Source organism: Gracilinanus agilis, chromosome 1, assembly GCF_016433145.1.
Source record: "Gracilinanus agilis isolate LMUSP501 chromosome 1, AgileGrace, whole genome shotgun sequence".
Taxonomy (NCBI): Eukaryota; Metazoa; Chordata; class Mammalia; order Didelphimorphia; family Didelphidae; genus Gracilinanus; species Gracilinanus agilis.
In genome coordinates, this window is record NC_058130.1 from 515,213,325 (window position 1) to 515,226,592 (window position 13,268).

General features: G+C 35.6%; 1 protein-coding gene across 1 annotated transcript in view; it reads right to left on the reverse strand.

Moving 5' to 3' along the window:
• RP1 (RP1 axonemal microtubule associated) overlaps window positions 1-13,268 on the reverse strand; it is a 330,542-nt gene that overhangs the window by 971 nt on the left and 316,303 nt on the right. The window contains exons 25-27 of the mRNA XM_044682704.1: window positions 11,060-11,214; window positions 8,843-8,921; window positions 1,721-1,802 (exon numbers count right to left, since the gene is read on the reverse strand). Coding sequence (XP_044538639.1) covers window positions 1,721-1,802; window positions 8,843-8,921; window positions 11,060-11,214 — 316 coding nt within the window. The remainder of the gene's footprint in view (window positions 1-1,720; window positions 1,803-8,842; window positions 8,922-11,059; window positions 11,215-13,268) is intronic.

Consider the following 13,268-nt stretch of genomic DNA (forward strand, 5'->3'; position numbering starts at 1 on the left):
TAGCTTGGATGACACACTATATCTGCTATCTGAGGAATAGTTTAGCTAAGTACAGAGATGCCATTCAGTGAGTTGTTTGGTTTTGTTTTGTTTTTTTTAATTTTTTGCTAGGGAGAGCCATTATCATACTAAGAATTAAGAAATCAGGAATGCAAACCACTAGGGTGTTGACAGATTATAATAAAAATGTTTATTCAATCTTCAAATCTTTCAATGTCTTCAGAAACTCCATTTATCTTAGTTAAAAGAAACATTTAATTCAAAAAACACAGAAATTATAGAAATAGAGCAAATGTCAAAAATCACTCTCTTCTACAAAATCTATTCACTGCCAAAGGAAAAAAAAAAAAACACCTTCTCTTATTGTTTAACAAAATCTAGTTGTCGGAGTTATTTCTTTGGAGAATTCATGGTCTTGTTTAAATATTCCTTTCCTAGAAAGACTATAAAATCAAGTTATATTGATGAAAATGATCATTTTACTTTTCTAAATAACCAATATCAAGTCAAATAAATTGAATGTTTCATTCATTCATTTGTTCCCTGGACAATTAATTTTTGTTTGTTTGTTTTAAGCGCTTGCTATGTTCTCAGGAAGTTTCCATTCTATAAGTAGGAAATAACATATACATTGATACATATGTAAAATATATAAATAAATATAAATTTAAAAAATATATATAAAGTAATTTCTGGGGAAGAGGACATTAGTAAGTAGGAGAATCAATGAACAGTCTGCTTATTTGGTGATGGAGTAAAAAGATGTCTAGTAGAATTATTTTTTAAGATTTCATTAAAGGAAGATATTTTTTTTAATTGTGGGAGACTTTCTTGAAATTTAAAGCTCTTCAAAAGCATTTTACTCACAAGTAGATACTACTTATTCTAGTTATTGTTTTATTAAATGCCTACTATGTGCCAAGAACTGTGTTAAATGCTTACAAATATAATCTCATGTGATTCTCACAACACTCCTGTGAAGAAGGTACTATTAACTCCATTTTACAGTTAAGGAAACTGAGGCAAACAGAGGCTAAGTAACATAACTAGTAAGTGTCTGAGGCTAGATTTGAATCCTGGTCTTCCTGACTCCAATCCCAGGGCTTCACCAACTGTCCTCCCTAGAATATGGGTTGGCATGTCAATTAGGCCTAGCCAGGAATGTTGGGGACAGCTTGTGTAAAACCTCGTGTGTTGTTCTGTAGGAATAATGGGATCTATTCTCTAAGAGTGAGGGGCTAGTATGGCATGATTAGATTAGCAGTTGGAGGCAGCATGATCTAGTGAGTTGGACATCCAGCCTTTGATTCAAAAGACCTAGATCTGCCTTCCAATGGCTGGGCTTGGGCAGGATAGGTAAACTCTCCCAGCTTTGGTTTCCTTATCTATAAAGTGAGGATAATGATATTTGAACCATTTAACATACAGTATAGTTTAGAGTAGACAGTGACCTGTTAGAAAGGTTAAAATGATTCACAATAGCCAATAAAGGTCTGGAAAGCAGATTTGGCAGAATAGAAATTTGAGAGAAGAGAAACAGGATTCAAGAGATTCAAGAGTTATGATAGAGGAAGTAGACAGCTTTAGTAAATGATGACATGTAGAAAAGAAATAAAAAGATGTTAAAAAGATTATTCTGAGAGAGAAGCTCAGAGACATGGGGATAATGCCTGGGAATAGTAAAAAATTATGTAAAATTTTTTATCATGAAATTACATACCTGTTACCTGGGAACAGCACCTCTCGATCCTCTTTATCCTCTTTAAATTTAATAATAATCTTCTCAAGAAACCATCCATTGCCTAGATTAAATTGATAAAGGAAAATAACTCTTCTTTTAAATTTTTGGCAAGATTTCTACTAACCTATACCTTGTAATTTCCTTCATGAAATCTGCATTTTTTTCATTATAAAATTCCCATTATAAAATCAATTAACAAAAAGTTAATTGATGAAATGCACTGAGGTTTAATAGAATAGGTAATACACACATTTCAAATCATACCAATAGAGAAACTGAAGCATGAAATGGTACAAGTGACTTCAATTAATAATTCATGGAACAAGAGAAAGGACCCAAGATCTGTAAAATCATAAATTGTAAAGCCATAAATAACCTTAAAAGCATGGTACAAAAGTAGAGAACTTTCAGTAAGACTGTAAGACCTGGATTCAAGTACTACGTTTGCCATATGTTGATTGTATGATCCTGGGCAAGTCACTGGACCTTTCACTAGTCCAAACAGTTTTTGAAGATTGAAAGTAACAATTGGGATTTGTAAAAGTTCCTCTAGATACTTTTTGCATCAGTGGGATCAAACTCAAGTAGAAATGGTGGTTACTAAACTATTCATAAGCACTCCTGTAGACAAAGAGATTTGGAAAGCTACATATTAACATTATCTATATTTAATTCAATTCAATAATCATTTATTATTATGCTAAGTACTGTGGATATAAAAAATAGTTAAGGAGAGTCCCTGACCTCAAGGAGCTTGCAATCTAATGTTCTGTTGTACTTTTATTTATTTTGTTAAATATTTCCCAACTACATTTTAAACCAATTCTGGGCATGTGACCCAGCATTTAGCATATTTGTCACCTCTGCACTACACCAATAAAATCAAAGGCCTGCCCTCCCACCCTTGTGAAAAAGGAGAGAAATTCTTAGAAATAATGTAATAATAATACATTTCATGAATGTAATCCCTTAAATTTTGCAGAAGGCTTCCTTCACCATAACTCTGTAAGCGGAGAGGGCTAATACCATTCTCATTTTACAAAGGAAGGGAATGGGGGGTCTGACCAAGATAAGTAATTTGCCTAGCACCAGACTTGGAGAAGAGGCATCTGAGCAGAATTTGAACACAGGTCTCTATAGACTCCATATCCTACATTCTATTCACTACTCCATTATTCCCTTTGTCACAAAATTTGGAAATAGTCAACCCTATGATTTTATAGATGAGGAAACTGAGCCTGTAGGAAGTGACTTGCTTAAGACCATGTAAGCAAAATGTAACCAAATCAGAATTTGAATTCAGGTCTTTTGATTTTAATGTCAATGCTTTTCCTACAATATTACATTCTATCTTCTTAAGCAAAGACCAGTACTTTTCATTAATATTGGGAGAAATGAGCCAGATTTTCTTCGTTTCTCAGCTTTCCCAAACTTCATATTAACTTTTCTTCACCACTAGGACTGCAAGGAAGTATTCTTTAGTGTACAAAAGTAATAATCAAGACAGAATATAGGTTAAAATAAAACGTTTTTAAAGAATTTCATAAGTCCTGGAAATATATTTCACTATTCAAATGGAACTTTTGTTAAAATTTAATTATTGCTGGAAGCCATATTTCCAACTCTAAATGACCTGAAGATAAAATAAAGGCAGTTTCTCTGTTATAATTTTGCATGGGAATTTCAAAAGTGAATAATGTTCTTTGAATCTCAGTAGATTGGTAGTATAAGTGGGTTTCATCAGATGGTTGAAGGGGAAGAAAGGAATGGGAAAAGTTGAACTACAATTTATTTTTAGGGAAAAGAAAAATAAACTGGGGATGTGTAGGAGAAGGCAGCTAAATGACACAGTGGGTAGAGAAAACCAGGTCTGCAGATGGGAGGTGCTGGATTCAAATCAGACCTCGAACATTCCTTAGCTATTGTGACACTGGGCAAGTCACTTAACCCCCATTGCCTAGCCCTTACCATTTTTCTTTCTTAGAACCAATAGCTGGTATTGATTCTAAGATGGTAAGAGCTTTGAGAAAAAAAAAAGGAAAACAAATGTAAATAGCTCACGATTACACATCATGTACACCATTTATTCTTTCCCTACCAAACAGGACATTATCAAATTTTTTGTTTGCTTGGTGGGTTTTGATTCAAATAAAAGCTGTTGAAGGCAAATATTTTTAACTGTTAAGAATTAATCAGAGGGGCAGCTGGGTAGCTCAGTGGATTGAGAGCCAGGCCTAGAGACAGGAGGTCCTAGGTTCAAATCCGGCCTCAGACACTTCCCAACTGTGTGACCCTGAGCATGTCACTTGACTCCCATTGCCCACCCTTACCACTCTTCCATCTATGAGCCAATACACAGAAGTTAAGGGTTTAAAAATGTTTTTAAAAATTAAAAAAAAAAGAATTAATCAGAATCAGTGCAAATGCTATTAATACTGTACAGAGAATCCACTAGAGCTGGTTGAATATGGCACTGGTTCTAAAAGCCACCTCCTGGAACAAGCCTAATATTTGTGAAAAGAACACACTATGCTCATAGACTGTTGTAATCAGATTTCATCTACAGTTCCTTTGTGGAATAAAAATGTTAATAATATCCTATAGACATCAGATATGCAAAATAAAGAAGTACTTGTCACAGGGACTATTAGGTTCAACACAAATAAGAAGAAAAATGGGGCAGTTGGGTAAGGAAGTGGAGAGAGTACATAGCCTGAATTTAGAAAGTCCTGAGTTCAGATCCAGACTTATAAGCTGTGTGACTTTGAACAAGCCCAGACTTTTATCCCCTCAGTTTGGAAAATCTCTATTAAGAAGAAGAAAGCAGGGGGCAGCTGGGCAGCTCAGTGGATTGAGAGCCAGGCCTAGGGACAGGAGGTCTTAGGTTCAAATCTGGTCTCAGACACTTTCTAGCTGCGTGACCCTGGTGTCAGGGTCCTGTCAGACAACGTCTAAGGGTCCTTGAAGGGGACAAGGAGAATGCTGTGGTAGGAAGGACAAGATGAAACATGGTGCTGGATCAGGACGGCCAGGCTTGCTGATGGTAAACAAGGCAACTTTGTTGAAAGTTATCACACATTTTATAGGGGGAGCAAAACAAGCTGAAGTTTCAACATGAACTTTTCAAATCCATGGTAACATTTAATGATTAACAGAGAGACCTTAAGTGATTACAGTACAATCTGCCATATGTCAGTGATCCATGGGGGGGTCTGAGAGATGGAGGGAACTTCTATAGGTTAATTTGATACATACACAAAGTTTTCTTGGGTTACATAATACATATACAAGAGTTTATCTGAGTTATATACACCTTCAGGGGTTTCTAGGGATATTGGATACAAACATGCCCAAGATGGAGAAGGAGAAAAGGGAGGAAGAATGTAGCTGGGGACTTTCTGCTCTATGGACCTGAGCTTTGCCTGAGGGTCTCTAGACCTGAGCTTTACTCAGGGGTCTCAGCCTGTTATACCCTAGTCAAGATACTTAACCCCCATTGCCTAGCCCTTATTGCTTTTCTGTCTTGGAACAAATACACAGTATTCCTTCTAAGATGGAAGGTAAGGGTTTAAAAAAAAAAGAAAAAGAAGAAGGAAGCAAATTTGGTGACTAAAAAAAAAAAAACACCAACAACTGCATTTGTCATCTGCAGGCCTGGCTTTGAATCCCAGTTCTAAAACTGACTTGCTTTTGGATCTTGGGAAATGACTGCAGCTTAATGTCTTCATTTTAGTCATCTGGGAGCAGGAAATGACTTGCCAAGGTCACACAGCTAGTAAGAGTCAAAGCTAGGATTTATACCCCAGCATTGTGAGTTCATCCCCAAGGCTTTTCTAACCTGGGCTTCTGGGACTCTGGGAACAGTCATTCTAACCTACATCCTAAATTCTGCCCTCAGGGAGCATATATTCAATGAAAGGAGAGAATGCTTATACAAATATATAGGCACTAGACACATACAGAGCAGACACCTAATTTCCCCTTACCTTTGCCTTCAAATATATATGCACACACAAAATTTCTCCCTTTTCTACACCTTCAAGAAGTTGTTCAATGGGACTTTTTCCAAAGTGGTTCATTTATTGCTCTTTCTATATTAATGTGTGTGTGTGTGTGTGTGTGTGTGTGTGTGTGTGTGTGTGTGTAATACCTTGTTAGCATCCCCCCCTTAGAGAACTAAGGTGGAGTGTGGAATTTTGAGTCCTACCAAGTAAGAGAGATATTATATGGAATTATTTATTTGTCTATACATACAATGTTTCCATTTTAAACACGGTCTAAGGTTATCTTCCAGTAGTGTAATCCCAACCTTTTTTTAGCTTTTGATTAAAAAATTAATTTCAAAACACAATAGCTAAATGTAAGTGCAGATTGAGCTTTCATTTTCTTCTCAATGAAAGAAGTTATTAAACATTAACAGAAAGGGCTCTTCTAGGGCATTAAAACATTTCCTTAGAAAGCCTTTCAAATATGTAACTGTTTAGAATGTAGCATTTAAACTGGTCCTTTTTCAAATAGATCAATGGAAATATAAAGAGTAATATTTTTTGAAGTCTTTCAGTTCTTCCCTTTGAACGTAAGCATTCTATTTAGCATTGCAAAGATCATAACTTACATGCCCCAAATATCTTTACCTTTAAAATTTGTTTTTTAAAAAGTGATGAGAGCCTCATTCAAAGTCTTCAAGGCAATGTACTAAACAGCTTTTCTCTGACCAAAGCTTCATGGAGAAGGAAATTAATAATTTGGAAGTAATATTCTCTAAATGTAGCTAGCTAAAAAATTTCCTCCTTCTATAATTTACTTTTTTGTAAGCCCTTACCTTCATCTTGGAATCAATCCTGTGTATTGGTTACAAGCAGAGATGGGGTAAGGATTAGGCAATGAGGGTTAAGTGACTTGCCCAAGGTCACATGGCTAGGAAGTGTCTGAAGCAAGATTTGAACCCAGGACTTCCCATCTCTGGATTTGGCTCTCAATCCATGGAACCACCTAGCTTCCCCCAATAATTTACTTTTAAAACCATAATCAAAATCCTAATGTATAATGATGAATAATCCTTGTTGTATTTCTTTTCTCTCTCAGAAATCTCAATAGAGTGATAAGCTAAAAACACCTATTATCTGCTTTTATGGGGTAGCTGGTGGTACAGTGGATAGCATTTGTGCTGAGTCAGGAGGACCTGAGGTCAAATCTGACCTCAGAGACTTACCAGCTGTGTGACCTTGGGCAAGTCATCCAATCCCTTTTGCCTCATTTTCTTCATCTATAAAATGGACTGGAGAAGGAAACCAAACCAGTCTCTTTGCCAAGAAAACTCCAAACAGGGTCATGAAGACTTGGGAATTACTAATTGATAAAGCAATAACATTATATGCTAAGCACTGGGCATGTGAAGACAAAATTGAAAAAGTCTCTGCCCTCAGGGTGCTTACATCTACGGAAGGGAGAAAATATGTACACAAATATGTAAACACAAGTCACATACAAAACAAGACACCTAATTTCCCCTTATTTTTGCCTTCAAGTACATCCAAACACTAATGCAAACCGCCCTTCTCCTTACTTTCAAGAAGTTGTTCATGAGAGCTTATCTTAAAGAGTGGTTCAATTATTGCTTTTTTTCTCTATTTAGCCTTCTAAAATGCCTTGTTAGTATCCCCACCCCCACCCCGGAGAGCTAATATCAGAATTAACAAACAAGGGCATTTGTAATTCAGGGAATAATAACAGCTCTTTGAACATTCTTGTTCTATGATCTAGTTAGCTTCACAATATGTTAGAGCTGCCAATTCTTAGACTAATCCCACTGAGATCTTTTAGAAACTTGTGCCATAGGTAACTAAGTGAGAGAGCATCAAGAAATCAGTGCCAACCTAGACCTATGACTGAGAACAATTAAAAATATACAATCTTGATACAGTGAGCCAGAGTTGTCACCTTTAACAAAGGTGAGCATAATTGTTGTTGCTTCCCTTGGTCCAAATTTATATTTTTTCTCTTTTTCCAACAGTTGTTTCTTGATCATCTTGAATTCCTTTTATAACCTTGTTTCCTCCTTACCCTGCTTTTTAATCTTTTCTCTCTTTTCATCATAATTGCTCTGAAAAAAACTACTTTCTTTTAAATGCTATTTTCATGTGGCTTCCCCTCATTTTAAGAGTTTACTTTTCTTTTTACCCAAAGCTATGTTATCTATATAACCCACATGGCATAATAAAGATGACAATTAATTTAGAATTAAAAGATTTATGTCTAAGTTCAGATTTGCCACTCCCTGACTCTGTGACTCTCAGCAAAATCAGGTAATGTTCCTAAGCTTCACTTCCCTTTTTGATAAAATGAGGATGATAATATTTGCAAAGGCTCTTGTGAGGATCAAATGAGCTAATATATTTAAAGTGCCTTGTAAACCATAATGTACCACATAAACGAAGCTATAATTAGTAATAGAAGTCATAGTATTAACAGTGATAGGAAAGTGTTTGTCCTATGCCTGGAAACAATTCGTTGACAATTTTTTTAACCCTCAGTGATAGTAAATAGTAATGTACTATCAGGTCATAATAACTCGTGTTTATGTAGTCTTTTGTGGTCATAAAGCACTTTATATACTTTATAACATTAGACAAGTTAACTTCTCTTGGCCCATTTCTTTATCTTATAAAATAAGGGGATTGCATTACATTTCCTCTCAGATCATTTCTACTTCTAAATATATGCTTTTGTAATGATCTTTTTTCATTTGATTCTCACAATGCAAAACAGGTAGTAGAAATAGTGTTGGCCCCAGTTTATGCATGAGAAAACTAAGGTCAAAAGGTTAAGGGACTTGCCCAAGGTCATCCTTCAAATCCATGTTTTCTGAATCCTAGTCACACCTATCAGGTATCCAACCTATTTCAAAATGTTTAATATTCAGTTCTATTTTAACATTAGCTTTACTTGTTATTTCCATATATAATTGGCAGAAAAGCTATTTCCCTATCAATGGTCATGTGAGCATTGCTATTTAAACTCTTGTCATTATTATAACCTGACTTTTATACTAAATGGAACAGTCTGCAAAATAAGCTTTCTCATCAGGAAATTGACTCTTACCTGGACCAGTCCCATCATGACTAATCAGAACTTTCCTCAGTTCTCCAAGAGACACAGACTTAATGACAAAGATGTCCACCTATAAAATGAAAGGATAAACTGAAGGCATATTAATTATGTATAATGTTTTGCACACCTTAAACTGTTTTGTATGTATCAATTCTTTATTTTCTTCGAATAAACATTTACCTAAATAACATTCTTAAATAAGTTGTCTGGAAGAGGTTAACAACCAGATAACCTACAGGCAAACTAGAGATGAGGATGTTTTTGCAACAATTAATATGCTTTCCTGTCTCTGAGTCCTGATACTAGTTCTTCTATTTATCATGTCTATACCCTTGGGTAAGTAGTTTAACTTCATTGGGGTTCATTTTTTAACTATCTCTCCTCTTTCAGTTTTCATGGCACTGCCCTTTCTCTAGTGCATCTATACACCTGACAGTTCCTTCTAAATCTTCTCATCCAGGTCATATCATCCCTAACTCTGGGTAACAATCAACAAGGTTGAAGGTTGAAGGTGTTAAGGCACCTTCTCCTTTTCCTCTATTCTATCTCACCTAGAGTTCTCATCAGTTCCCTTGGTTCAATTATTTCTCTACAGACGGTCCTCAGATCTATATATCCCACCATTATTCTCTTTCTTAAGATCCAGTCTGACATCAAGAATTGCCTTTTGATCACCTTGAATTTTATATCCCATAGGCATTTCAAACTCAGCATGATCAAAATGTAACTGATTATTTTTCAAGCAAAACCCTCCCATCTTCTAAACTTTCTTATTACTATTCAGAGCATTGCTTTCTTATTCAAGTATTTGCACTCATTTATACCACGTGTCCAATCTGTTGCCAATTCTTGTTTCTACCATCACTGTATCTCTTGTATATGTCCTTTGTCTCCACTCACACAGCTGCTCTCAGCTGGACTACTGCAGTAGCCCTCTAAATGGTGTCTCCGTAGCATCGCTTCTCATTCCAATTCATCCTCTCCTCAATTGCCAAAGTAATTTTACTAGAATGTTACCCTGGCCATGTCACTCCCTTCTTCAATCAATGTTGCATTGGTAGATATTGCATACATATATGGAATATATAAGCAATATATAATATACACGCATATAATATATTATGTGTATTATAATTTAGTCAACATATAACATATAGACACATAAAGTATGTATTATTTATATATAAGTATATGTATTTAACTATAAGGTAGTTAGGGAGGGTGTTAGCAATTAGAAGTATCAGGAAAGGATTAGATAATGATACTTGAACTGAAGAAGCAATGGGTTTTGGGGTTTTAAGCAGCAGAGATGGAAAAGTTGTGTATTCCAAGCATGTGGGATCATCACACAGTCATCACTCAACAGATATTTTGAGAAGAGATCAGAAAATCATAGGCTGCAATTCCACACAGCTAGATGGTATGGGGGAAAGAATGCTGAGTCTGCAGTCAGGAAGACTCATCTTCATGAATTCAAATCTGGCTTCACTTATTCTATATATTTTATGTATTTAAAAATATTTTGATAAGGTGCTTATAGACTTCTCCAGACTACCAAAGTGATCTAGGACATAAAATAAGTTTAAGAACTCCTGGGCTAGATAATCTCTAAAGATTCCTTTTAGCTCTGAATTTATGTTCCTACTTTTCAGGATAACCCATTACATTTGTGGACACATCTAACAATCAGAAGAGGCAGCTAGATGGTGCAGTGAGTAGAATGTTGGGCTTGGAGTTGGGAAGGCTCATCTTTCTGAGTCCAAATCCAGCCTCAGGAATTTACCAGCTGTGTGACCCTGAGCAAATCACTGTTTGCCTCAGTTGTTTTTTTTTTCATCTGCAAAATGAATTGGGGAAGAAGATGGCAAACTGGTGTCTTTGCCAAGAAAACCCCAAAAAGGGTCGTGAAGAGTAAGACATGCCTGAAAATAACTAAACAACAATGCCACACAGCTTCCCAGAGATGGAACTAGGACTAGAATTCATCTTTCAACTCCTAATCCAGAGGCAAATCATATGATAAAATAATTACAATAAATGGCAAATGTGAGAATTCTTCAATGAACTGTCTGGATAATAAATGATATATGAGTTCAATATTGAGGAAAGTGGGAAAAGTTGCTTCCATCAGGGAACACATATGAAAGATTGGCATATGGGAAGAAGCAGAACAGTCAAGATTATGGTAAGAAAGCATTATTTCTTTACCTGTCCTTGTTGAAACTTGACTTGGTTATTCATAGACTTATGAAGCCTTCGTTTCCCAGAATCTCCCCTGGTTCCAATAAGGTTGATTAACACATTAGAGTCAGTTTCAGCACCCAGCTTTGATCCAGTGTAGACATGAATCTCATAAATCACCACTAAAAATGTCAGAAGGATACACTATTATTTCACTCATTTCTACTTTTTCCTCCCTTTAAATCTACTTAAAACTCACTTGAAAAGGAATTAGAAAATGCTTTCACTTTCTATAAGGTGCTGCAAGGTCTTTGGACCCAAAACTTTTTTTTTTCTAACCCAATTCAGAGTTTCCCAGCTGTTCCCGGAACTCCTGCTTCAAAATAATTATTGCTAGCAATTATGCTCTCTTAATAACCACTACACTTTTTCCAGTTATTAGAGGGAGTTATATTAAAAAATTCTCTCTTAATTAGATGAAAGTGGCAATTTTTCCCCCTGAAGTTTGGCTGTTCTAATCACAGCTGGTCACTCATGCTGCTACTTCATGGAGATTACTATTCCAATAATGGGGATTTTTAATAGCCCTCAAGAGAGAGAAGAAAAATACAGAGATCCTGAAGAGATGCAAATTTAAACACAATCTTTAAAAAAGAGTCTAGAGGGGAACCAGCAGATTATAACTCAGTAAATTTGACCCTAGGTTTAGGGCAATTTTCAAGATGTTAATAAAAAGACATTAATTAGGAATGAGGTTTTTCTTACTAATACTGCTAAAAATGAATAATATCTTGGACAGAGAGAGTATCTTTGAATACAAAGGCTTCTGAACTCTTTAGAACTCATTCTACTCATCATTGTGCAAATGCATTCATAGAAATTCCCATTAACATTTTCCAAAGTACTAAGACATAAAAATGCAAAAAGTGGGAAAACAATGTAAGTGAGGAAGATTTTCCTGTGTTTCCATCAGGCATGACCTTTAAAAAGACAAATCTGCTTATGCAGGGAAATGTTACAAAACAGAACCAAAAACGTTTTATCTTATGTATAATTTCAGTGCTTTGAGAGTCTATGATTTTTAGCGGTTTGAGTCCTCAGTACATTGGAGATCATAACTTTCTATAGTTTGTTCAATTGTCTTTGAGAGCAGGTACCATCACCCTATGGCTAACCTCATCATTAGTTTCTCCCAACAGAACCCATCTGATCCTCAGAAAACAGAAACATTAGTATACTGAACTTTTATAGGAAGCCCTTGGTAGATCCCTACCACAACATGCACTTCAATGGCACAGACTTCAGAACCCATTATCTTCTCCAAAACATTATGAGAAATGGAAGTTGAGTAGATAAAAAACAATCCCATATTCTAAGATACTCCATAATATATAGACACTAAATGACCACATCAATGTAACTATCAATAATATGTAAATAAGTCTTGACTGATCACACATGTTAAAGCCAGTGGAAATGCGTGTTGGATATGGGGATTGGGGGGGGGGGCGCGAAGAGGAAAGTAAAAACAGGAATCATGTAACCATGGAAAATTTTTTCTAAAAAAATAAAATATTTAAATCATAAAAAAAATGGAGATGAGTTCTAAACTATCAACAGATATTTACAACTAAACAGCAACACACAAAAAACAAGGCCCAAACTCCACAAACTGTTTAATTGATGAATAAATAAATATTTTTTAAAGTTACCTAGGTCACCCAAGTTGGCAAATTACAAACCTCAAAATGAAACAGAGCCAAATCAATGCTAGCTTCCATTCAAAATTATCTGTAAGGAAATTTTTTGTATCAAAGAACATTGAAGAATATCATTTATGAGACAGAAATGCATACAACAAACATGACAAAGAAATATCTTTGCACAGATTTACTTATGCTTTATTAGCAAACATGGAACACTTTGTTATTTAAATAGGTACCACTTTCATATTCTTTCCTTGCTCTTCCTCTATCTCTCCTAATCCCCCTACTGTTCTTGGAAAACTCCAAATACTGGAAACTAAGATGGAAGGATAAAGAATGCTATATTCTCCTAATTCCCCCACATACATACACACGCATACAGTAAATCAATTGCCTCAAAACAAAGGAAAGCAGGAAGAATATGTCTCAGTGAGGTAAGAAGAAAGAGTAGCCCATGCAGCAGAACATCTGTGGGAATCAGCATAACTTGGACAAGCTCAACATAGTGCTTCTTGTCTAGAGGCAATGAA